The sequence below is a fragment of the Corvus cornix genome, chromosome 11 (assembly GCF_000738735.6).
Source record: "Corvus cornix cornix isolate S_Up_H32 chromosome 11, ASM73873v5, whole genome shotgun sequence".
In the NCBI taxonomy this organism is placed as follows: Eukaryota; Metazoa; Chordata; class Aves; order Passeriformes; family Corvidae; genus Corvus; species Corvus cornix.
Window position 1 is genome coordinate 19,224,196 of NC_046341.1, and position 27,703 is coordinate 19,251,898.

General features: G+C 41.9%; 1 protein-coding gene across 1 annotated transcript; it reads right to left on the reverse strand.

Moving 5' to 3' along the window:
- Positions 1-78: 78 nt before the first annotated feature.
- On the reverse strand, positions 79-27,636 carry DYNC1LI2 (dynein cytoplasmic 1 light intermediate chain 2). The gene is made up of 13 exons (XM_039558240.1): positions 27,375-27,636; positions 26,650-26,723; positions 26,114-26,230; positions 19,823-20,053; positions 13,014-13,180; positions 12,588-12,681; positions 11,872-12,007; positions 11,447-11,558; positions 10,703-10,762; positions 9,933-9,974; positions 9,396-9,513; positions 8,313-8,429; positions 79-3,068 (listed from the first exon to the last, which is right to left on the reverse strand). Exons 1-13 carry the CDS (start codon positions 27,467-27,469, stop codon positions 2,962-2,964), a joined length of 1,470 nt encoding a protein of 489 aa, XP_039414174.1. The 5' UTR covers positions 27,470-27,636; the 3' UTR covers positions 79-2,961.
- Positions 27,637-27,703: the final 67 nt, after the last annotated feature.

The following is a 27,703-nucleotide window of genomic DNA, read 5'->3' on the forward strand; positions in this document are numbered from 1 at the left end:
TCACAGAGCTCACCCACACCCTGCTCCCGCACAAACAGCTCCAGGAGGGCATCTCACAGACAACAAAGCACAGCAGAAAGCAGTCTGGATTCATGTTTATTGAAGCCAGTAATTAAAGACGTCCTCGTTTTGCCAGCACTAGAAAGCAAGGTTCCACATGACTGCATACTGCACCTGGTTAAAGCCATACAACTGGACTAAGGTTTGTTTCATACATTTGCAGTCCTAATTGTAAGTTGGAAGAAAAACCAATAAACTTAGTATACAGGACAGTGAACTTTCATTTACAGCATGTATATTGTTAAGTTCACGATGTACAGAGCAGTCACTTTCAACGTAGTTAAATTAAATAAAATACGAAATTCTGTTCAGTTTAAACAGGTTTTTTTAAAATGCCAATAAAAAAAGTGCAAACTTAAAATCAAGCAGCATAACCACAGCATTTTTATGGAGGGCCAATCTTTAAACTTCTCTATTTGCTTCAAGTTGAATGCGTTCATCTTTTGTTTTCTTAGTTTAAACATGAACAGTAGATGCAGTCACTATAATGCATATAAATATAGGCATATAATAGTTTAAACAGTCTACCATACAAGTGTATCTGCAAATAAAATGAAGTTTCACTTGAAAATGTAAAGGCTGTTTGCATTTGGCCTTTGGTTCCAATGCTTGAAGACACCAGAATAACAACTGTGCAGCTCACCAAAGCCAGCAGACTTTGGCACCCACAGGATGCTACATTACTTACACCTCTCTTCAGTAAACTAGGAGCATTCACTTGCAATTAGAAACTGGAAATCTGTCCCTGTTTTGTCTCTCTGCAAAGCTGGTAAGTTATCACACAGTAACAGTTTTGATCAGTTTTAGTATACTTAACCTTTTCATACATGTGGAAAATACTTCAATTGTAAGTTTCAGCCATATTGCTAGAAAAGTGCTTATCAGGTTAGATGACAAAAAAGGCAGTTTCAGACTGAGGTTTTCAAACTATCCCATTACAATCACACACTTAAGTTTTCCTGTCCAATTTTTGATGGTTTAGTCTCCAATCTCACTTCTCAGTGTCAGGAGGACAGTGTGTAATTACTTCTGGTTTGGTAACTTGCAACTGGCACCCGTTACACCAGGAAGTGCATCCACATCACCATCAGCCAGCCACAGTCTTAGTCTAACTGTTATCTAGACAACTGTATAACTTCAGGTCATACCATTTATTAAAAAAGTAAAAAAAAAAAAAAAAAAAAAAAAAAAGAAAAATATAGTATTTTCAACAAAAAAACTGGCACAAGTAACATACTCATGTTAATGTTTGTCAAAGAGGCAAGTAAATACTCTTAGCTTTCTAGATGTCTAGACAGGCTTACAGGAACAGCCTCTTGCTGTAACGTAGGAGTTGAGGTTAACACCCAGCACTGTGTTAGTGGTCAGTCTAATTCTGTATATTTAAGTAACAATATATATTAGGGAAGTTATATCCAGACATCAGATTTAGTACAACAAGTTCATATCAATAAAAAGTAAACTCTGTATAATTCAAATTGTGGTTTTTCCCTTCAGCATTAAGAGCACAGAATATGCTTGGTATTTTTAATTTCTGGTAGTGTGTACATGTAAAACAAGCATACTGTGTATAAAATCAAAGTGCCATTTCAGTAACCATAGCAGTTGTGTTTGTTTGTACAGAATGATGGTTTATGTGACCATGGACAGGGCTCCCTTAGAGCAACGGGGACAACCACAACCCATCTTTCCAAATGAAATGCTACATGAAAGAAAATACAAAACGACTTCTTCAGGATGTCCATCGTGTACACATTCATACTTTTTAGGTTACCTTCAGAATTGGAGCTGGCTGCACCTGCAGCAGGTGTGGTTGGAACTAGGGCCTTGAAAGTTTTTTTTAAAAACCTCCATAGGTGTAAGGCAGGAATCCATTTTAGCTTGGTAGCTGATATTTAGTTACAAAAAAAGTAAGAAAAAAAAAATACTGAGAGTGTTCTGTAGCACATTTCATTATGGGAAAATGATCCGTCACCCACCATTCTTCATAGGCCAGCCTCTTGGCATAAAAAAGGCAGAAGCTATCAGGAAACAGGATTTAAAATTAAATACAAATTGCCAAACTACTGTTTTTCAAATAAAACGGAACAGTGACTGTTTGTACTACAGTGCACAATAAGTTCAAGCACCTTCTAAAGACACATCACATACTGTGCCAGGCACTTGGAGCTAAACAAGTTTAGTTTCTCCCTTTGTCAGCTACACCAGAAAGGGCATCCACACTCTTAAGACTTCTTTAAAAACTAAAACAAGATTTATAACAAGAATAAATTCCCGTGGTTCTTAGTGTTTGGCCTGGAGTTCTCCAATGTAAAGTAGTCTTTTAAAAACAGTGACTATTAACCCCCTGTGAAACACAGGATTTGACAACATTGCTCCTCTCCAGTCAATCCAACATTCTGGTTACTCACTGTCCCAAATCTGTTTCCCCTTTTAGGGCTCCATTCCCCACCTCGGCTTCTTTCCCCCAATGAATGCTGTTACACCACCACCACTCCAAGAATATAATGCATTGCAAACATACAAGTAGCCAATTCCAGTAACTCTGAAAGAGGGTTTCAGTTCTCTTTCTTGTCTCATGTGCAGTCAGTAGTACTTTTGAAAGAATTCTCCATTTTGCTTCTCTGTGTTCTTCACAACAGGAAATGCAGCTGCACCTGCTTTACCTCCAAACCAAAAGAATTGCCCTATATAAACTCTAAATGGTTATCTTATACAGAGGGATTTTATATGCAAACTTCCTGAATGTGCACTTTTTACTGGGACAAGGCAATGATGTAGTAAGCTCATTTCCCCTGCCCCAAGAAAACTGATAGCATCTGCCATAGCAGAAAATTCCTGGTCTTATCAGATCACTATACATAGTTATTTGGTCATTTACATCTGCATTGTTCTGCCCTATCAAGCCTCGTTCTCTGTTGGAGGAGAATTTGTTGTTACCATGGGGTCAGGCTTGCGAGTGATCCTGTCCAGCTCCTCCTGAGCGTTTGCCAAAACTGTCTTTTGTCCTGGAAAGGAAAAGGACACAAAGCATTCAAATTTCAGTGGTAAGTTTTAACCAACAAGCACAGGTGTTCAAAAAATCACCTTTGTATGACAATATATTACTTATTTCTCATTATTTTGCCACCTCCCCAAGACCAGAGAGCCTGGCACATTGCAGGGTATTGCCTGTGTAAAAACTGATAAAGACTCAAATTTGATCCACTTTAAAGAGATGAAATGCTGAACTACACAGCAGCAAAAAGCACACCACCACCAGTGATATGCTGATAGCAACTAACATTTTAAAATAACTGTATTTAGAATTTTCCATAAAAATCAGCCATACACAATTCTATTATTAGCAATGATAGCAAGGACTATTTAAACCAACTTTTAAACACAAGGTATGTAGGACACCTGCTAAAAAAAAAATCCCATTTGTTTGGTCACACTTGTACTCACTGCATTTGAATATGAAACAACTAACAGGGAGAACTCTCATATCTGCAGCCAATGTTTCCCTTAAAAAGGGGACAGGAATTGCATATTCATGTAATATCGCCAAGCAGTCATTTCAAAGGACTTCTTCAATTGGAACCAGACACACTGAAGTACTTCATGCAAAGGCATATCTTACATTTTTATATTAGATTCAAAACTTTTTAACAATTCCCTAACTGAACCCTCAGCTTACCTCAGTGATTCTGAAAATTATAAACCCACGGACAAATTCATCACCAAAATTGGAACAATATATCCTAATGCATGGAGCATACAAGCATTTAAGATTAAAAAGCTATATTTTTAGACAAAAAGTAGATTATATAACCATGTACAGCTTCCTTACATAGCCAAAGAATTTAACAAGCATCTGTTTTCCAGCTCAAATGTGTGTGAAATATTAGGTGGATTTTTTCCAGGGTACATGCTGAAAACATTAAGAAGGCAAGATTTGACTGTTAGAGATTTAAGTGTTTTTTTCCAAAGTACAAAGACATAACCAAGTTAAAAGGTTACCTTTAATCACTAGGAAGGTTTTAGACCTAAGCACTAGTTATAAGCCACAGCACTCTAAACAGCATCTACTCAAAGTAGGAGTATTTAAGCAAAATTTAGGAATTAGTACATTGACTAATGTACTGTAACAGAACTTAAAATACAAAACAATTCACATGTAGACTAATAGCACCTGGGAGCTGAAAAAGCATAAACCCTAAACCAATAAAGGCCACACAAAATCCTTGCTTAAATAACAGCAGATCTAAAAAACTGTGACTGTTTTTTATGCTGGATGAACTGGCTCCTTAGGCCTCCAAAATAACCCCAAGCAACGTCCAGCAAATACCTCATGTGGACAGGAAAAACACTCCCAACACAGGGGAACACACTCCCCTTTATCACCACCATGGGGGAGCACCTTCCAAAGGAGAAGAAATACAAGGAGCTGTTTATAAGAAAATAAGAGCTTCCCCTCCGTTTTGAATGAGAGTGACACTTGCTTTCAGTTTCCCTACAAATTTGTCAAGGAGTGATGGCCTCATTCAGTGAGATGTGTTCTGCACAATTACATGCCCCCAGTTCTGTACAATTTATTCCTCTTGCTAGATCAGAGTGAGAGCAGGGAACCTGTGTTCTTTATCCTCTGTACAGGAAGAGAGAGAGAAGCAGCCTTGGAATTTGCAAGAATCTTCTTGTGAATATAAATGAAATAATTTTGTGACTATAGAAGTTCACATGAAGAAAAACAATCCACCACAGAAACAAGCAATTGAAGTTCTTTGAAATATCGTGGTCTAGACATCAAAGAGAGTCCAGAAACAAAGGCAAACAAGAAGAAGTGCACAGCAGGAAAACTGGACACGACACTGCAGCATCTGCCCGGAGGAGAGATTTCTCTCAGGTAGAATTGTCACAGTAGAAACCAATCCATCAATTAGGCTGACCAGTATTGTTGAGATCCACAACGTCTCTCTCATCCTGGGACAGAATCTCAACGTTTCAACCTCAGGCTATTCATAGCCATGAGAGAAACAGATGGTCTCTTTAAAGCTAAATATTTTTGTCATCAACCTTCTGAAAGTGTTGGGCTCTTTAAACAGTTTAGACATTTGAAATGCCTATAAAGATAATTTTAGTATATTTACTCACACAGAGGGTGCTGCTGGAAAAAAAAGGCTTTCTCCAACGTGTTCTGTTCAACTCTTCCACAAAGAACAGGTCATCTCTTCATCAGGTACCAGCACCAGGTACCTCACAAACTCAACAAGAGCTTTTCAGATAGCAGCATAAGGAGCCCTTACCTTCTCAGGACAGTTTAATCTTACACTGCTTCATCTAAGGTGTGAGCACAGCAGGTGACAAGAACAGGCACCTTCTCCTGCGAGCGAAAGCCGACTGTTCTGTTCCCAAAGTCAGGAAATGGGAGGAATGGGAGCTGCCAACTTGATGCAGCCAAGAAAAGCCAACCTTGAGATCATTCAGCAGAAGCACTTCCACCCAAGAAAGAGAACTGCTGCAGCAGGCACTACAATGAGATAGATCTGCAGTGCTGATACAATATTCTGATCACTCGTGTTCAAGACAAGAATAAGCCAATGATGGGAACTAATGAAGAAACTAGTGGGGAAAACAGAGCTCAGCCTCTAGCAGGAGACTAGAAGAGAACTTGTCTAATTTAGTCTAACAAAATCAAGAAGTTAAGGAAGGATGTATGATTGCTGTCTCTACATGTTTCAGGAGAGAAATTATCTATTCCAGTTAGAAGTTAATGCTGACACAAGGGAAAAAAAAGCAAAAGAAAAAGCCACTTGTTATCTTTGAAAGGTCCTGGAAGGCAACAGAGTGTTCTAGAAGACTGAAAGAGGGAAGAGTAAAGCCCATTACAGACTAGTTTAGTAGTTTTTCCAGAAATTGCAGGTATGTTTTAGGTGCTTAGAACAGCCTACCAGCACAACAACCAACAGGGTCTGTTCCCGACAAGTTCTGCCAAGCCACCCACATTGCTATGAAAGGATAACAGGTCCTGTGGAGAAGGGAGAAGTGGTCGATATCACATTTCACATAACCTTCACAGAAATTAAAAAAAAAAAAGCCTTGATATTTCAGAGAAAATGAATGGATTTTAATTCACAAAATTACCCATTAGTTATCCATAGCACTGGTCAGTACTTTTATTCAGCAATCTACCCTGTCCAGCTATTGAAGATAGCAGATATGTAGGTAAGTGTGCCTGAAGGGACAACAGAAGATTTTGAAAGATAGGATTGGAGGGAAAAAGTTATTTACATAAATTACCAAAGTGGTGCATGGTGATAGAATGGAAAACAGTGATAAAGGAAACACATAACATTTTGAGACACTGAGGTCATTTGATACAGAGTAGAAACCCTCCTACCAGGAAGCAGAAAATGTATTAAACTGGCTGAATTGTTATAAAAAATCCTGTTCAGTGTCACACAGATGAAAACAATCCCATGTCCCCCTGAGAGATGTGAACAGAACACATCTGTAGCACAGATCAGGTCACCCCTTCTCAGGGCAGGCAAAGCCTGGTCTGCCACCCCCAGTTGTTCCTGAGCACAAAGCAAACAGGTCCCTGAGCAGAGTCCCAGGGGAACAGAACTGTCACAGCCAGAACAACACGTCCTGCACACAAATCTGCTCTTGCAGGCCACACAAAAGTCACAGGCAAAGGGGAGCAGCTTTCAAACCCAAACACTGCTGCAAACACAAAGGGGCTACACTGACCTCCATTGCCACCCAAACAAGACCAAGAGTACTGGGATTCAGAAACACTGGACAAGAGAACAAAATAACTGAGAAATTAAGTGCTGGAATAAGCTTCCTGGAGAGGTGACATTACAGCTTTTATTTCTGAGTTTGTTTGCTTTTTAATCACTTGCCAGGTGCTCCCTAACTGACTTTGCTTCAGATAAAAAGCATGGATGAAATAGTACCTAAAAATATTTATAGTTCTATTTCTATAAAAAGTTATTTTGACCTTGTGTTGAGTAAACCACGAGGCTGCATTTGATGAAGCAGGGGACACCTTTCAGTGTTTAACTGAAGAGGGCACTCTGGATTATGAAAGAATTAGTTCAGTATTTTTGTAACATGGATACAATATTACTATGTAAATAATACATAACACAAAATCCCTTTTGTTATCTTCAGAATAAATACATTTAATAAAAACAAAATTACAGAATTCATCCTGCTGAAACAAACACACAAAAAACCACGCCTGACTTGCTGTAAGTCCAATTCTAGACATTTTCGAGCTTTCAGAGCGTGAAATGTCATATATACACCTTCCCAATTAAAAAAAAATTAAAAATACCCACACTCCAACTGCCTTGGTTCTCTGGCAGAACCATCAGTGTGGCTGGCAGCAGACATTTCTCATTTCCAGTTCAGAATGTCTAGGCCTTACACTCCCCTCTCAGCACGAGGAACTGTGGGTTTGGCATCACCAATAAAGTCCACAAGATTGCACAAGCTTGGGATCAGAAGTAGTGATCTATCAATAATTTAATAGAGAAAGAATTCTGGAAGGAAAGCTCCTGAACATTCAGCGTGATGGGAATGCCAGTATTGAACAGAAACAGTCAAAGAATCAAAGCAGTAAATTTAGTCTATCAGGTGGACAATGCATTTTACACCACCAAGGTCTGGGTAGGTACCAAGTACTCCGACAGGCTTCTTTCATTTTCACCTGAACTGCTGCATTATTTATCAGCAAGGATCTCACACAGTGCAGTCACAGGCACACACAGAGTGCATCCATTTGTCAGTGTTATCAGCTGTGTGGCATCACAATAAGAACTAAGTAATTACTGAGTGAACACCTTCAAGCTGTCACAAGCAGTAACTCATTTCAGCTTGAACTCTGGGGAGATTTCAATAGTTTCACTGCTAACTCCAGTCCAAGCCCAAAAAACTGCATCTCCTTTGTAACAGCGAAGCATCAAGAAAGGAAGGAATTCTGAAGTTGAAAAAGAAATCAGCACTTTCAGCACAGGATCAAGACTGAAATGTCACTGGAATCCCAGCAATGCAACTTCACTCAAAGAATTAAGTTATATCAGGCTTAACAGAAGCCCTGGAGTTGTGAAGCTGCAGTAGTTTAGTTCTTTTTTTAAACACTGCACATTTTGGCATTGTCATCTGACAAGGTCTGTCACTTTACTGACCAGTGTAAGAGACACACCCATGGACCAAGGTGCCAAATAAAATATTAAAAACAAGTGCAGTAACAAGTCCAATACCTGATTTCTTGGCTGTACTTTGCACTCCTCCAGCACCAGGACTTCCAGGAGAGCCAGTCTTTTTGCTCAAGAGACTGTTAAAGAAACTAGCCAAGACACCTTCACTTGCAGCATTATCTAAATAAAAAAACAAATACAGATCACACAGAACACTTAGAGCTGGTAAATTATAACTTATTTTCACATACATACACATCTCTTGCTAATCAAGGAAATAAACCTCTGAGAAAGTCTGTCCTTGCTCAGTTTGAAGACCCCAGTCCTTTGCATACCTTGGCATAGGCAGAGATGGCTGAAAGTACATTCCTGCTTTTCTGGAATGATGGGGGGTGTGTCATGAAATTTTAATCTAAATATTTGTATGCTTTTAAGTTTTTAATAAATGTAGAAGCCAAGAGCAAGATTATTAAGTATGGACATGAAAGTCAAGGACTGATAAGTCCATTAATAACATGCACAGATGTTCCAGTGCAGCCTTTCATGCCACACTGCTTTTAACAAATCAAAACTTGGCAGTTCAGCAACAGGACAGGATCCAGAAGGGCATTTTACCCCCAGAAGTGAGGCACAGCCCTACAGTGCACAACAAAAAACAACGCTGGCCCTGCAGACCTCCTTAATGCCCAGAGGGGAAAGAAACCCTTCAATACCACAGAGTTGCATCTCAGGGAATGGTCTCATTTCTGAGTTACTCCATCTACTACAGCAAATGACATTCCAGAGAGGGTTTAATAGAACGGGGTTCACTGTAGATTCCAGAATAAGTGATATGAAGCATAAAACTCTTTGTAGTTTACAGCAGTCTCCACCCTAATAATTCAACTGATGCATAATAAATGTATTGAGGCAACTTAAGGAAATCAGAATGTAGTTGACCTCTGTCTGACTGCTTGGCAGTAACAGAACTCTATTTCAAGTCATATAAATGACCAGAAAAGAATCAATCCTAAGTTATATCACAAATTCATTTCTGTTATTAAAGTAACTATACTATTAGTGAATAAATCCCCAGGTCTTTCTACAGCAGAGGATTCACTTTAAGGGAAATAACACATAATAGAACAGTAAAATGCTCATTCATACTTTTAATATTTGGATCTGGTTTCTTAACTGATGTGATTGGTGAGGCACTGGGTACATTGGCGGGACCAGCTCTGCCTTGAGTTCTTGGGGATCCTGCAGGGCCTCTTGCTGGAGATTCCTTAAAAAAAGTCCAAATCACACAAATCAGAGAAGAACTTCAAAGATTAGTTACATAAAGCAAGTTTAATGTCACGTGCATATTACTTTTTCAACCTTTCTATTGGCACTGTAGTGATGCACACTGGAGAAAGAAAACAAACAGGCACCCAAAAGATCAGTTATTTTGGGGATGTGCCTCTACTACAGGAAAGGCTGAATCACTGCAGGAAATTTTCTGTTCAATAATCAGATGTTTCCACAGTGAATTTACATGCAATATTTTAAAATATTGCCTCATTATTTATTTACTTTCTGCAGTTTGGAGAGATTATGTAGTTACATTTAAATACAAAAAATGGACCTCAGCAGGTTCAAATCATTCCCTTTTCCCTTGAAGGAAACAAAACACCTCCTACTCTTTTCCTTGGATGTACTTACTGATGCTCTTGTAGGCGTTGCTGGCTGTTTGGCAAGGAATGACTGCAAAAACAACATATTAAGCATATTAAATATATTTCAAAGAATACAGAGGAATAAAATACAGTGAAGCTGAGTAACCATTAATTTATTTGATTGTTTTCCTGATATTTACGGGATTCCTCTTTGATATTTCTATACTTCCCAACTCTGCCTCCCGAGGACTGAGCTGCAAGGAGTAAATAAGCTTTGGGCCTTTGTCTCACAAAGCCAGTTCAGAACTCAAAGCCAGCACCAGAGACACCCCAGTCTGTAACCTCCAGGACATTTATAATCCCCTGCATAGGGAAGTATTGTTATATTTTTTAAACTAGAGTAATAAAGAAAATAACAAGTTACAGTATAGCCAAATTGGACACATTCATCTTTCAAGCCTCTGGCTGAAAGAAAACTGCAGTGCTCAGATGTTAGGTTTTAAAAGTATTTATATTTCACAGATCAATACAACTTTATGGTGAAATCCAAAGTCTCTTCTTCCTCTTCTCCTTTGACATGTAAATTCTTTCAGTTCTCAGCATATCTTCCCTTCAGCTTGCTAAGATAAGTGACCATATTTCCTACTTGTATTTTTAGAATAAAGTCTTACTTCACAATTACATCCGAGTTTGCAAAGCTGAAAAACAGCTACCTGGTGATTTAAATGAGGAATGAAAAACCAAAGGCAATAACAAGGGAGAAATTGAAGTCAAATCTTACACAGTAAAGACTTATTTTCATTCTTCCATTCTTACCTGCTGCTTCATAAGAAATACTTGCTCATCTTCTGCTGCCAGCTCTTTATCATGGACTAACTGTTGAACAAAACATTTCGTTACTTCAAGTAAAATCTGAAGTGGATTACTGTAACTGCATTTTATGTTTTGGTGATCAAAAGGGAAGAGAGAGAGGCAAATCTTTAGGACTCTTGTTCACTTTTTTTTTTTTAACTGTTCTTTCACATTTAAAATAATAGTAACATTAAAGAAGTTGTCATTAAAAAATGCTGTAAAATAAAAAATATTGGAGCAGACTAACAGTGATGCCAGCCTGTGAGCACTGTCCTAAAAGATGAGCACTTGGTAAGTAGCCACATTCATCTTTTTAAATTTGGATATTGATATCATCAGCATCTCTTCAAAGACCTGAGATGACCTTGCTTTGCCTTTGCATGGTAACCTCAATGCCAAATGTACAAATGTAAATGTCCTACAAGAAATTCTCCATTTTCTGGGTGTGTTTCTGCCCCACACATGCAAAAGTGGTAAAATGTAAAATAGCTATTCCTGGACTGCCTTTCATTCAATAAGGTGCATGGTTTCTGAGTTTGCTTGCAGTATTTTAAGCAACTAATAAATGAAAGCTTGATGTTTCACATAATTAGATTTTTTAAGAAGTTACATTTATATTTGGAGTTCTTCCATATTGATAGTCCTTAGCAGCTATTCAAGCAAACTCCACTTATTTGCTGGGGTACAGGAAGAAATAATCTCTTTTACCTTTCTTACAGGAGGTTTTACAATGAAGTCTTCATATGGATCTTCTGGTTTTACTGTTGTGAAGTTTTCATGTAAAATGGCAATTTTCTTCTCATTGTCCCAACCAGCAGGTCTGTAAAAAGGAAGAAAGCTTTGCCTTTTCTGTAACTTCTACAGAGATCATTTATACACTGTCCTCTACTTAAATAAGGCAACTTTCTTACAGGTCAGTCCCAATTCTCAGCTAAATTCCAGGGACACAAAAACTGGAATGGCATAGTCTGATTCAAGTACTACGCACTAAGTTGCTTTTTTAATTTGAGATTCCACAGGACTTGCATGCTAAGCTTTTGAACAACAAACCATTCCATTTATTTTTATATACGTTACATGCAGTGCTTAATAAAAACCAATGTGACACCATGCTGCTTGTCCAAGTGACTTACATAAAAACTGCATCCTTCTCTACCACTAAGGCAGGCGTGGTAAACTGGAAACCGTAGGTTTTATGTACAATGTACTTATACAACAGGTCAAGGTTCTTCTCCTCCTTAACTGATGTATAAATCAAGGCAGCCCCATCTGAGTTTATATTTAAGGAAAATTATGTAAGATACAGTTTCTAAATTATAATAAGAATTTCAAAGCAGGAGTTAATAGATTTATATCTACTAGACTTAGCTTTGAGCAGTAGTTCAAGACAAAACTAGAGAATTTAGCATTCAGGGAGAGGAGGGGATATAACATGACAAGACTCATGGCACTTTTCCTTGACATACACAAAAGTTATCCATCTTCCCAGGCTTACATGGAAATTGCATCCTACTTAACTTGGAAAAAGTCAAAAACTTAATACACAGATGAGATCTCAGGCTTACATGGGAACTGCAAATTCTGAGGGGAAAACCAAGAAAGAACACTTCACAAAATGTAAACCCAGTCCTTTGTAAAGGAACAAAATCTCCAAATCCCATGCACAATTTAAAAACTAGAGAAGGTTTTATACATCTGTCAACATTTTCAAAAAATCAAATGTTACACAGCAAATACCAAGCAATCTTGCAGAGCAACTTCTTGGATTAACTTTATGTGCAATTCAACATGAAAACATCTCTTCTTTCTTCCATATTAGAGGCAATCTCCTCAGCACAGGAAAGGATACACTGTAAGCAGAATCTGCGGATGTGTGACTGAATGAAGTCAAAGTGTTCTTCCCTGTAGTCGTGCTCCTTCTCCAGGACACTCACTGCATCACACTGGGGGAGGCAGGAAAACAAACCAGAAAAACCCAGGCATTTAATCCCAGCACATCTTAAACCACCTTCTTTAATCTTACACACTCCCATCACATTTATTTTGGTTCTAAAACCAAACCGATAAACCAAACGCTAAAGTAATTAACAGATAATTGAGAAAGTTATTACTATTCCATAAAAGTAAAAATTGATGGTGATGGCAGAAGCTCACTTGTAAAACAAACCCCTTCACCGTTAATCCAGAACTCATTTTGCATGTCTGTAGACAGCATCCCTCCTACAAGAGAAGCAATGAAACCCTTGCATAGCAGCAAACAGAAGCAGAGCCTCACTTTTGTGCACACCACCAGCACAGGGATGCCCAGGTTGTGAGTCAGCACATTGTCTCCGAGGGGCAGGGAAACATGTTCATCCTCCTGGCCAGACGAAGGGCCTCTCCTCTGTGGTGATCCTTGGTAGCCTTCTTCAGGTTCTACATACTCCTGAAACTCCTTTATAACTATTAAAAGAGAGAAACTCTTAGGGTACAACAAAGGAACTGGTTCTTTTAAAACCATAATTCATCTACAAGTAACCAGAAATCTCAACTTTTTAAAAAAATTTTTTACTACATGAGAACTGAATGCAAGTTAAGCTTTGTTGCCCTTTCCAACACCACAACTCTCCCCCATCAAAAATTACAGGAAGTTAAATCAAGTGGGATCTGGAACCATTACAAATAATCACAATTATCTGCAAGAGCTATAGTATGCACAAATGCATATTCCTGAACATTTCATTATACGACAGTTGACAACAGAAAACATAAATGTGGTTTAGCAACACAGCCTCCACCCTGCATTTTGTACCTATTGTGGAAGAAAGCATGGTGAAAACGTAGATGTACACAGAAAACACCAACCTGAAACAGCCACTTTTTCTTATGAACAATTACTTTAGTTCCTATCACTCTACATTTCTGTTGCAGGCATCCAATGCTAGAAATATAAAACCTACCTGCATAAACCCAGACTCAAGGGCATCTGCATGTTACCTGAAGAGATTCAGTTGTATCCTGGAAAACTACAGTGGGGTCCAGAGGAAACTAGATGCTTTCTATGTTTTCAGTATTTTAATTTTACAGCAACAGTGAGTGTTCCAATAATACCGAATACTATCAAATACTGAGGCACCTAAGGAATTTTAAGGCCATTCTGGAAATGCTCTGTGACCCCACACATGCATTATCAAATCTGGGCTGCAATCTACACTTTAATGTCTTTTCTTCAAGACCAAAGGCACAGACCAGCTAAACCTGTGTCCTGGATGTGGCTGCTCCAGGCACGGCACTGCCCCGAGGCCCAGGGCTCTCCCCCCTCCAAAGCCTCCTCCTCCTCACTCAGCCATGAGGAACCCTCGCAGAAAGAGCCAAGCAAACTCCATGATGTGCTCCCACAAAGGCACCTTTATTTTAGAAACAGTGGGAGCAGAGTGACTGTAGGGACAGTAAGGAAAACTCCTCAGAAAAGCCACCAGTCTCTAGCCCAGCCACACAGAGAGGCTGCTCAGCACAACCTGTGCCAGGGAAGGAAGTGCAGTGCACTGCAGGCCTCCTGAGGTTAGCAAATGGTAAAACCTCAGGGAATTTTCTTCTACAAACCTTGCAAAAAGAAGTCATAGTACATTTTCAAAATAGGAACCATTCCTGCAATAGAATGGGTGTGTGAAAGGAAGAACAAATCAGAAAAACTCTTCTGTTCAGAGCTGCACAATCTACAATGTTTAGCTGAAATATAAAATTGTGTGATTCCTGTGGAAAAGAAGAGAGCTCCATTCCAGAGAAAAGCTTAAAAACCCCAGACTAAATATAGACCATAAGACTCCCAATCACCAATTCAAAATATATGCCAGGGTGCAAGGAAACACAAACAAATGAAAAAGGAATGCAGTTGCTTTAAACGTGGGGAGGCAGTGCCGTCTGGTGGAGAGGAAACAGCAGTGCTCCAAGGGATGCTTCCTCCGGGACTGTTTCTTAGTCAGCGACAGCAAATCAAAATTCCATTCTACATTCTGCCCATAACATGTGTTTACTATCTCACCAAAAGCCTTTAACTAGAAAAGGGTTTTTCTGAAGTGCTTCTTTACTTTTATTAGCTTTCCCATTACTATTTACTACTGAGGCCAAGTGTATTAGAGCAATTTAAAGAATACCATCTGCATCTCCCACAATGGTTCAGATGAGCCTCTCTGACTTCATCACACAGAAAAGACTATTTGACAATACAGCTCTCAATTTACCACAGCATTATAATCAGACAGGATTCCTTTCCTGGCTTTTGTTCGTATCAAAGCAAAAGAATCTTTTCTTCACTGAGATATATGGGGGCATAAACCCCTTCAAATTAGGGGAATAAAAGCCTCTCCTGAAAAGAGTAACACTCGACAACATGAGAAAACAAAAGATGCTCTAAGAATTTTAGTAATGTAAATAAGAGCAAATGCAACACGGAAATTTCAGAAGTCTGATGGCTTCATCCTCACGAATTTTCTCCTCATGAATTTCTGCTGAATGGGAATGAAGAGAGCCACGACTCCCAGCTCCCCCCTATCCCCAGGAGTGCTGCTGCTGGGTACTGCTGACCAAGGCCACACCTCACACATGGAGGGAGAAAACCCTTCCCTGTGGAGCTGGGCCCAGCACTAATCCCTGCCAGACACTGAGCAATGGGACACAAGACTCCTGAACAAACAACTACCTGAGTGACAGAAGGTAACAGCTAGAGCAAGAACCTCTGACTACAGCATCCTGAGCACACAGAAACCACTTTAACTCAGAAACAAGTGTAAGTGCCTGCCAGCAGCAGGTGCTTAAACACTGCTCAAGGCTTCCACTCAACCCCCATTCCCATTCAGAACTTAGTCCTGCTAAATCCAAGTGAACCTGTACCCCAGGTACTGTCAGATGCCCCAGTGAATGAACTGCACTCTCACAAGGTAATAAAACAGCTTACTGCAGTTAAAGCACTTCTTTGACACACAGCAATTTCATACTTTCTCTTACCTCCCACAGCTATTTCTCTTTTGAGCTCCACTCTCAGGCTTTTACTGGATATAAAGTATCCATATTTAATGGAAATAAAGTTGTGCATCCAAACAGCTCACATAAGCTTTTCATTTTCCTTTTTTCTAGCAAGCTATGAATATTTTCTCCTCCACACAGTTCTAATTGAGGAATCAGCTTCTATATGGTATGGAAAACAACTCTTTTCTTTATTAAGAAGTAGTGAAAATTACTTTGGTTTAAGGTTTTTGAACAGGAAACACACCTAAGATGATGCACATAAAATAGGAAGCCAGAAAAACAACAGTTCCTCGGGCAAATCTGTAATATTCTGCCACCCATCACTAAGGTTGAGTACTCAGAATGGCCTATTATGTTTAAAAAATTCTCACCAGGTGATGATGTGCCATTAAAATCACACCTCCACTACGGACTGCTGATTTATCTACCAAACTTGTGGCTTTTTAGAGTTTTGCATTGAACAGAGCAAACAACAGCAAGGTTCCAGCAAACTGTTTTGTTCATGTTGCTGTTGTTCACACGAGGCACTGCAAGGTAATGCCACCAAAAACTGCTGCATCACTCAGGACATGCATTGACTGGAAGCACTGAGACAGCAATCCATGATTATTCTTAGGTTTGATTGTTCCAGCAACAATAAGATGCTCAGGCTTGGAGTGCTCCTTAACTGCATGTGGAAATGCAGGCAAATACTACAAAGGCCCTGAACAGCAGAATGAGAAAATAGAGAGTATTTTTCTAAGAATATCAATCCATATTTACACTCTATTTACAATCACTTTTAGCCCTATCTTTATTGATCATTAAAAATTTTAGTCTTGTGAAAAGAATTCCTAGACAAAAGATGCCTGGATACATTTTTTTTTTTATCTTTTAGCTTAAGAAATCTTTCAGCTCTATGTCAGACTAAAAAAGAAAAAAGTTAGGTATTCTGAAATTAATTCTGCTTGAATGGGACAGTACACAATTTGCAAAATAATATTACTGTGTTTCAATTCTTTAGCTTCAAACACCCCAGGGGTCATTGGTATAATTGCTATTTTACCAATACAGCTCCTTTCTGCAGCTCTTGATTTCTGACAGCTGCCTTATCTGCTCTGCTGTCTTAAATAGGGGAGGCAACATTCACATCTCCCCTGAAATAATTATTCAAATATATGTTATTTAAATAATGATTTATCACAATTGAGCCTGAATTAAATTAGCATAGTTGACATTATGTATCTGAGTTCACATAAGCCAAGCTCTTAGCAAGGAACCTCCAGAGCAGCTCGCTGATGGCAGTGAGTGCAGGCAGACAATGCTCTGGGCACATTCCAAGCAAGGCAGCCTGTTGCTTCCATGTGTGTCCTGCTGCCCATTCTGGAGGCTCTTGAACTCCCAAAGGGAAGTTTCTCACCCACCCAGGCAAGCCAAGAGTCAGTATCTCAACCAGCAAACACAGGAGCAAGCGCTGGGTGCAGGAAGGCCTCACAAACCCTGCCAGCAGAGACAAGCAGTCCAAAGTCCAACTCCACTGAGAAGAGTGAGGTAACAAAGGGACCTCTGGAAACTCTTAGGATCTTAGCACTGGAGAAGGAACAGCCTTGCAGCACTTCAGGTGGATGTGATGCCTTAAGAGGCCTCCTAGAAAGAGAGACTAGACAGGAGTAAGAGAATAAAAGTAGGTATTTATTTGAAAGGCCTTCAAAGGTCTTTGGGGGGCCAGAGGCCACTGCCCAGATGGACCCCAAGATGGACAACAGGTCACGAGTTCTTCACACTTTTATAGGTTTGGTTTATTTGCATAGCAGGGTTAATTCTCCAATTAAAGCTTCAGTTTAATGATGTAATTCCCCTCAGCTTGCCCCCCTTAGAGGCTCTTCGGTTTGTACTTTTTGGGCCTAGGATGGTCTGGGTGTCCTTGAAGAGCAGGCCTGGAGAGGCTTTGTTATGTCTGCCTGGCACGACAGGACAGAAATTAACAGGCTACAAGAAACTTCAGAGTTACATACCAAGCAGTACAGGATTTGAAAAATATAAAAGTTAAAACCTAAGGCATCAGATGCCAGTGGGACAGGACTGGGCAGTGTTTCCCCAGGGTTCCTGGTGCTGTGTGTGACAGCCAGGGAAAGCACTGTGGACATTCAGCTCGGGATGGAGGAGCAGGAGTAAGGGAATATTCTGCAGGTGAAGCCAGGAAACACATCCATGTCTTATGCTGCAGGGGGCTTTAATTCAGCACATCCCATCACTCTGCACTCCACTTCTATGTTCCTACTGCCCTCATGTGCACTTTATTATCCTGGTTTTTACATATTTGGGCTGTTGCAACCCAGTGACTTCATTTTCTAAGTGGCAGCCCACCCCAGGAGGCACAGGCAGCAGGATTTCAGTAAGGAGATGCTCAGCTAGCATGGGCAGCAGTCCCAAGGCATTCACCAGGCACGTGTGCTCTACCCTGCCCAATCCATTATCCTGACACACTTACAATGGGCCTTTCCTCACCATGAGCTGCTAAGAGAATTACAAGCCACGGTGGCCAAAGTTCTGAGCACAGAGCTGGCCCTAGGGACAGTCTGCAAGAAGCCAGAGATGTATCCAGGTGACACAAGTGTCCCACACAGGGCCTGAGAACAGGAGACATCAGGGCCCTGTGTGCCCCCACTGAGCCAGGGGATGGCACTGGAGCTGTGCTGGAGGAACTCGGCCCCTCTCCCATCTCCTCTTCCCTTGACTCCAGGAGAGCTCACAAGAAACCAGGAGTTTCTATGATACTTTAATTTAGATTCTCTAGGATACCACTACTGGAAAGTCTTCTAAGTTCCTCAAACAGGGTGCCTGAGCTTTGCCATAGCTCCTTCACAGAGTGCACCATGAAGGGAAGGCTGAAAAGCTTCTCTTTTCAAAAGGAAAATTTAAGTGCACAAAGTCCCCCTTTACTTGGATTGCCATAGCATTTGCTGTGTCTCAGAAAAGTAAAAAATGGGTTAGCTGTTGGATTTTGATACCAGAACTGCCTTTCCATTTCCCATTCCCAAAAAATCTCTGACAAACAACCTCCCCCCAATTATTCCCATAAAAATCCTCATATTTTACTTTTTGTTTAAATATAACCTGATGATCAAACCTGGGTGGTTTCAATCATTAATTTTAAACTCTAGCTGGTATGCTGTAGGCACAAGGCTTCTGGGAACACAATATTTAACATTCAGAAAGGATTATCAGCTATACAAATACACCTGAGTGCTCACAGGCCAAACAGATCACACTGCTCCCTAAAGTGACCCTCAGGAAGCCACCAGACCATATTTCCAAGGGTTCCACACTCCAGCAAAGACAGCCACCAGCCCAGAGGCAAAGCAGCAACCAGAGAGAATCAGTCTGAATCTACTTCATCTGAAAAGGACTGGAAGTTGCTAAGGTCTTTTCCACTAAAGGAATTTATTTTGGAGTAATTCAATATGAAAACAGAAAAAAAAAAAATCTCAAGAAAAATTCAAAACTACCTCAGGAAAGGAGCTGCAACAATGACTGCTTGCCAGTGCCAGATTCTTTTCTGCCACAGATATGCCAGGAAAGAAGGTTAATTTATACACAACATTCCTAAAGTCACAGGGTAGGAATGGCTGTAGTGAGACACAATTAGCTGCACCAGGATCACAGTCTGAGCCACCAGAAAAACAAGGGCAAAGAGACCTTCTGTAAGACAAGCACAGTATGAGAGTGGGACCTGGCTAAGGTATCACAGGAAAGCAGACAGCTCACTTCATCACTGAATTTTGTCACCGTTTTCTAAAAAGTGAATCTGTCATTTTATTGAGTTACTTTTTTTAAATTGCCCGTTTTAAAAATCAAATTATCAAAATCTCATTATTGCCCAGGATCTAGACCAATAATTCACCTGATGTTTTGTCAGCACAGCAAAACTGGAAGAGTTGTTTTAAAGCCTAACACAGTCTATTTGAATTAGACTTGCACACAACTTCAAAGTAAGTCTTAACCAACCCATTCTCAAAACACTAACCCAAAGGAATCCATCAAAAGTTGTGAGAGCTAATGAAAAAACCAACAGGAATGTACAGATGCACAAAGACTTACACTTCTGCTCCATGTGCCTCATCTCTTCTGGAGGAATTTTCATCTTATCAATGTGTTCTTGCAAGACACTGGCCCATTTCTGTAAAGACTCCATAACAGTCCAAGGTCTAGACATGTCTGCTACAAAGACCACGATGGTGTCTTGCAGGGATTCAGCAGAAACTGCAAACTTCAGCAGCCCTTTGTGGTACAAGTCTCCATCCAGGATCCAGACGTTGCAGCGAGTGTGATCTGAAAGGAAAAGGCACAGTTGGAACCCAGCAGATGCCAGGGTTTGGCTTTGCCAGGCTAGGAATGACCAGATGAGAGCATCAGTTCTCAGTGCAAGGAGCAGACCCAGCTACCTGCAGACTTTGCCTGGTTCCTGTGTAAATGCCTACATTACTCAGTAGATGCTTTCCTTTCTGGGTTCAGAACATTTTCCTTTAAAAAAATCATTTCTGTTCTTGGGCTTTTACTCAGAACAGCTCTCACAAGGGTTTTTAATTGCTGCACAACAGTCCTGCTTTAGAATATGCACAGTGAAGCCAGAACACAGGGGATGTGGAAGTGCAGGCCCAAAGGGGTGGCCCTGCCCCAGGCCAGCAGGGGATGAACGCTGCCTTCGGGGTCTCCCAGACACATAAGCTGGCTTCACACACTCGAGACACCTCCCAGCAGAAATAAGCTGCAAACAAGATACTAGCAATAAGCAGCTTAGGTTTCTAGCACAGGAGTGGGAGAAGCAAATACAGGATGAACTTCCCACCTTCCCAGCAAGGTTGTGCCATCTGCTCTTAACTCACACTGACTTAACACTGGCTCCTTCTGCAGGCTCCTGACAAAATGAGCACTGGAGAAACGACCTGGTATTTTAGCTTTTGTATCTCTCCCACAAGTGTTTTGATAGTGGCTGGATACTTTGGTGGAATGCAAGGCAAAGTAGAGGGGGATCAGCTGGGACAGAAAGTTGGCATTTTACCCCAAAACTGAATTCTTGGCAAGAATATAAGAACTGAAAAAAGAGTTTGCTCCAGAAATTATGTATTAGGTACCATGAACAACCAATTCTTCCAAATTTAAAAAAAAAAAGAAAAAAAGAAAGAAAGAAAATAATTACATTATCATCAGAACTTCCTGCTGAAGAGGAACAACTTCATTGATTCTATCTTTTAGACTCTTCCTAAGTATTCCCTATTTTACTACAGCTATCCAGAGGGAACAGCGAGTCTCTCTTGCACTACATACAAAATATGTGACTTCTGAAACACACAGATCTGCAAACCAGGCACTGCAGAACCCAGATTTTCAAAGCAGCTACTGAGCTTCATAATTACCCTGCCTCACTGTACTTCCGTGTCCTGAATCTTTCAGCTTCACAAAATAGATCCAGTTACTATGGCTATCACAACTTTATTCCAGGAAGGAATCCATCTCTCCTGACTCCAGAAACAGGCAAAAGCTTGGCTAGGAAATCTGGAAGAAGAAAAGATGACAGATACATACATCCTACCTGTTTAATCAGACCTTGGACAAAATTACTGAGCAGCCCAGTTGCAGACAGATCTCATCAAGGGGCTGTATGTGGGCAGTCCACATTCAGCATTTGTTCTAAGTTCTGTTGGGCTGTCCTAAGGCATTCCAACATCAGCCATCACACAATCAGACCAGCAGCCACGCTGTGAACTTACAGCTCTGCTTCCTCCAGCTGCACCCCTCGATCCACCCTCCAGCCATCAGTCAGGGTAATCCCTGTGGAGCTCAGAAATGCACCTGTGCACACCCAGCACTGCTCCCCCTCCCTTGCCCCCCTCCAGGGCACCAATCACTGGCACCACAGGGATTCCCACAGCATTGGAGGTCTGAATCTAAAGCTCCCAAAGACCTCTGATGTCAGAGGCAAGGTCTAGGAAAAGTCTGGAAAAACAGAAAGCAAGGTAGGACACAATGTGAACACATTTACATGTTTGCTATTACACAACAGTAAACTAAACATCTGTGCAGGACCCTGCATTCTAGAAGCATCCTTTGTACATGCCCTAAAGCAGCAGCCTCCCAGTAAATAAAAACCCCGTGAGCTTTCTATGAGCTAAAAGTTATTAATAGACATGAACTGTGTGTATGTACAACTGTCTCCTTGGAGCATGAATGGAAGTTTTGAAAACCTAATGCAAATCTATCCATAGTTTATGCAAGTTTACAGCTCTCATCAGCACTGATGGATTCTCCTGTGGGGAGTACTCTGACTGCAGAAAAGGCTTTCACACTTTGGCAAATAAGAAAAATTAGTAATTTCCAAATTCATTGCTTCTAAGTCACTTTTTAAAGCCAATATCTGAGGTTAAAAGTGTTTTGTTTGCTAAGCACCTTTGCCCCCCTTAAGGATTTAATTTTTGCTCAACATCTGGAATGCAGACTGGAACTAGAATACAGGTGGAACTAGAATGCAGCTGGAACTACCACTCAAAACCAGCCTGCTAGGAAGCCTGGAAGCCTTGCACTCATGTTAAAATGTACTTTAACAAAAAAATGTAACACTGTAGGAAAAGGAAAGGTTTTGCTTTTTTTCTTACAGGACAGAGGTATGTCTTGTGATTTACACTTGCTAAAACATAAAACACACTTAAAAATACAGTACTGGGTGCTCACAATTTGGCAAGGACTTGATGGCTAATTCAGCTTTGTCAGCACCATGTCAAGCTCCTACTTAGTCATGAATGTTAACTGGGCCCTTCTTACTGGCCATGACACAAGATACAAAAACAGAGCAAACAATTACCAGATCCTGTTGGAAAAGCAGGGGCTACTTATTACAGGCTATTACAAAAGGTGCTAAAACCACATGTCTAAATCCTGTCAATATTCCATTATCCCTTTAGTCCTGAAAAAGATTTTCCAGCTTTGATGAATTTTATTGCACATGGTTGATTCTGTGAACTGCAACTACATCTACATTTATCCAAAAGATATCAGTGGCAATTAGATATCCCTTGCTCAAGCTGTGAAGAGAAGCAAAAAAGGAGAAAACCTCCAAGAGAACCACTTTAAAGATGTGGATTAAAAAAAAAAGAAAAGACAATTTTCCCATTAGAAACAGTGCAGCAGCAAGACTTGGCTCAACCTGGAACAACCAGTTCAGCTGGAATATGCATATGATATGACTAAGGCCAGACCAAACCTGAGGCAAAACCCAGGACTCCTTGATTTTGTTACAAGTAAGAATGCAAGCCCAGAATGGCTCTTCTTCCCAGGCATACCAGGCACAGCCAAGGTGCATTTGCAGCCTGGGCAGTTCAGAAATGTCCCTGTAGTGTTTGTGCCTCCAGCTGACACACACAGCACAGACCAGTCCATTCCGTCTGGCTCCCTGTTCTGCTCTACATCCCCGCTGTAACTCTGCCCTAGCCCTGCAAGGGCCTCTGAAAGCTACTCTGGAAACACAGATCCTTCAGGAAAATTACGCACAGCTTCTCTTCTACCTCCTACAAATTCAGATTCTCAGTCCTCAAAAGCAGACTAACCAGCAGAGACACAAAACATCTGTTCATCATAAAGACAGGCAAAAAACTAAAACTTGTCACACTCCCTGAGAAATTCCAGTAATGGAAGACTCTGGTGCCCGAGCTCCAAGATCATTTAATATTCCAAGCTAAGTTTCAAGCCAGTGCTATAAATGCTTTCATCCAGATGAACTATGGTGTCATGTATGCAGGAGCAGCCATATGCTCCAAGGATAATGTAGCTGGGGATTTAGGAGAATCCTCTCTCTCCCAGGATTGCTTCTCAGGCATCTCCAAACCTCTTCTTGAGCAAATGCCTTGGGTGTAGGCAGCATTTGGGACAGTACCCAGGCAGAGATTCAGTAGCCGACTTAGAATCTAAGTGACCCTGAACCTTGGGGACCAAAGCCCACACGTCACACCGAGCAGCGGACATCTGACAGGCCTGGAGCTGCTGGACACAAGCACAGTGCCCATGTGCATCCAGCTGCCAAGAAACCAGCAGGGGACAGGGAAAACCAGACAGTCAGTGGGCACCTCTGTGAGCCACAGGGGGCCTGCAAGGCAGAGATGCTTTCTGGGCATTTGTTAAACTTTCCTACAAACTGAAAAGGACAATTTAACTGCTGAGCTGATCTTTAGGAGGAAAGTAGCTGTAAACTAAGATTGCATTGAGCAATCCAGAAAAATCCTACTTTAAATGTAGGAGGAGCCAGGTTCAAACATCCCTTGAAGAGGAAGGAGGTGGGGAGACCATGGCATAAGAAACAACACAGATTTTCCTTAAGGTTTCCAAGGGGAAGTGGGAGGTAGATAATGAATGACTCGGCACTATGAGGAAAATATTTCTCCTGGACAGAGTAAACTGGTCTGAACTGGAGAAGAATAAGGCAAAGAGAGCAAATAAATCTTCTACCACCTGGGAAAGAAGCTGAGATCATCTCACTCCACTGCAAAGTTTCAGTTACCGGTGTTGATCTGGCACCCCTGGAAATCCTTGTGATCTGGTCTTGGCTAGGTTGGAGTATAACAAAAAGCTGAGACCCTCAGAATCACTCATCTGCTCCTGAGCTCCTGAATGCCTACCCTCAGCTTCTTTATGGCTTCCAAGAATTGTGGGTCAATTATAAAGGCTTTGTTCCTAAATCGGTATATGAGCATACACTCATCTGAAGCACACAGAGAGTTTCAAAACCAAATCCAAACCTGTCCTAGAGAAGAAAGAGCGTTATCTCTGCCTGCTGGGAGGTCCTGACCCACTTTGCTATTTATTTTGCTTGTGGATGACACTAATGAGACAGAAAGGAAAAAGGCACGTATTATTAGCTCCTAACACACCCATTAGAGGGATGCATGAAGACCTGAATTGGCCAGCTGAGCCCGTAGTCAGTCAAAAAGATCTCTTTTTTCCCTGCTAGTGCTGCCTGAGTTCTTATGACAGGCCTCTCCTAATCACTTCAAATACTTATCGCTTTCAGACACTCAGGAATAGCCCCAGAATATTTCCCATGTAGGGATATACTAGAGGTTTGATAGGTAACACCAGGAAAAATAGCACAGCAAACATTTTTCTGCTCATAATACCATCTCCTTTGAGGCTGCAAGAGGCTGGATGACACAGGCTGTCCCAGCCCTCCAACCATAGGGGGCTTTTTCCCCCCTGAAGTTTTTATGCAGCACTAAAGCAGACTGTGCATAGTGAAAAAGCACACCCAGAACCTGAAGAAGCCAAGAATGGCTCAGCACTCAAAATTACAGCCCAAAAGATTTTTAGGAGCTGCAAGGAGGCCACTGGAAGACATGACAATGTACTCATCCTTGCATTGTGCCTAACTTAGTATCCAAAGGCAGCTTCCTGCCACGTGAGTGCAGGACCAATCTCCATAACAACCAGTCACATATGGCACTTAATCACTCCTGCAAGCCTTCAGCGCATCTCCAGTTTCAAAATACCATTATAGGATCTTCCTAGTCTGCTTGTTTTCAGGAACAGGGACAAACCACCACCAGTGCTTCCCTCTTATGAACTCAGAAGGAAGTCATGAATAGGAACACCGTCATTCCCCATTTTCAAAGACAAACCAACCCAAGGAAGTCTAGCAGCTTGCCCAAAATGAGATCAGCAGAGGCAGATTAAGGAGCAAAGATAACAAACTCACTCCCCATCTCTTCCTGTTCCCAACCTTCCCAAAAATACAAATAATGATACCTGCTTTTAAATGGACTCTTGGCATAATCTCCCTCCATACAGTAGAGACAAGCAATCAGCAGCAGCAACAAAAAGACAAGGGGCAAAGAGACCAGCTCCAACTTGAGAAAAGGAAATACTACTTCTGACTTTAAGTTCTGTTCTTCACTCAGTCAACTACAGCAAAACATCTGTTATAGCTAACCAAAATTCCACACACAGCCCCCACGAGAAACACCAAACCTCTGTGCCCAGAAATCCATCTTGAGCACGAAATTCTCATGGATGTATCACTCACTTTCTCTAGTCACAAAGTAGCCACAGCAATGCCATTACAGCTCCTACAAAGTCACCATCAGCAAAGGGATCTCCCCTGCCAGTGAAGGGATCCCCAGAGCTGCCTTTGCCCACCCACAGGTCAGGCTGTCAGCAGGGCAGGAGGGAGAACAGACACTGACTGGGAAACACCTTTCCCTCCACAGAAATGCACACAGCTCCTAAAACTCACAGCACCATGCTGAATCAGCTACTTGAGTGCAGCCCAGAATGCACTCATCAAACCACAATTATTAAAATAGCATGTCAGCTACTTAATTAAAGAGATTACATGTGGAAGAAACTTACCATCTCTGTCTTCATCGTGAATATTCAGATACAAGTATTCCAGTCCTCTTCCTTTCTTGCCATGCTCTGCTCCCTGTATTTTAGCCATAAGTGTGGTTTTACCTGAACCATCATCACCTGCCAGTAAGTTTGTACAGGAAAAAAAGACACCTTCAGAATTACATTTAACTTCATAAAAAAGACTTTTTCACGACTTGCTTGATTAATGAGAAGCATCCTTGTACACTTCTTAATCACACTTATGTGCTGTTCTCTTTCAAGTATTTCATCTAAATCCAATGGTTTATAGCAGAACAATAAGAATGAAGAACTATCTTCTTCTCTATCATTATTTAAAATAGGCTATAAATCTAACAGTGTAAATCAAAGAGAAAGAAAATCTATAAGCATGAAGACAAGACCACAGATCAAATTACATAACCCAATTGTAACAAACCCATGTGTCAGTTTGCTCCAATCGTTGTTTGAAACACACTTTGTTTCTACAAATAAAAAAGCAACAAACCCACAACCAACTGGCTGCATGTGTTACTTACCAAAAACAAGAATATTTTTGCCCGATGGCAATTTAGATCTGGACCGTGTAGAGACTTCACTGAGTATGGAGGACCTGGAAAAGCAGCAGAGCAGCCGCGTTATCCCGCGGCACGGAGCGAGCGCAGGCTGTGACAGCACCATGAGCTCAGCACATCCGCACCGACGGCCCCGGCAAATGCGGGCTATTTACAAACCAGGGCTGCTGTTACACCTAAAGGCCAATTTCATTCTAAACCACCACGAGCATCCTACCTTCTAGAGAACAGCTTTTATGATTTCTAAACCACAGGCAGGAACATTTAAAGTTCCCCCTCATAGGAGGCCACATTACTGCAAAACATTACTTTTCAACTAACTCTCATCACAATCGATTGCTGCATTCTATATAAGCCTTTCTACCACCGTAGATATTTTTTAAGCATTCTTTAGAAATAAAAGCCGAAAAAACACGAGATCGCCTCTGCCGGAGCCGGCCCCGAGGATGTCCCGCAGAGCCGCGGTCCCCGCTCCCCCTCTCTGCCTCAGCCCCGCTCTCCTGTCCCTGCGGCCGCGGGGCTCCCGTCACGCACCCCCGGCTCCCCCAGCGCTGGCCCCCGGCCCCGCCGCTGCCGCCCGCGGGGCCCGAGCGCGGCCCTGCCCCGGCCGAGGGCCCGCGCTCTGCTGCAGCCCGGCCGAGCCGGGGCTCGCCCCGCCGTGCAGGCCCCGGGCGGCCGCGGGCGCTCACCAGAGGTTCTGCCCCTCGTCCTCCTCGCCGGGCAGCTCGGCCCCGCCGGGCCCGTCCGGCCCCAGCAGCTTCTTCTCCGCCAGCACCGGCGCCATCTTGGAGCCGCCGCCACAAAGAGTGACCTCACCGGGCCGCGAGGACCCCGCCCCGCCCCGCCCGCCCGCCCGCGCGCGCCGCCGGCCCCGCCGGCCCCTCCGCCCCGCGGCCGCCCCGCCGGCCCCGCGCGCGCCGCGCCCGCCCCGCGATCAGGCGGTGCCCGGGCAGCCCCGGCCGCGGCCCGCCCTGCGCCGCGCCGTCCGCGGGCCGCCAGCGCCCCCTGCCGCCCGCGG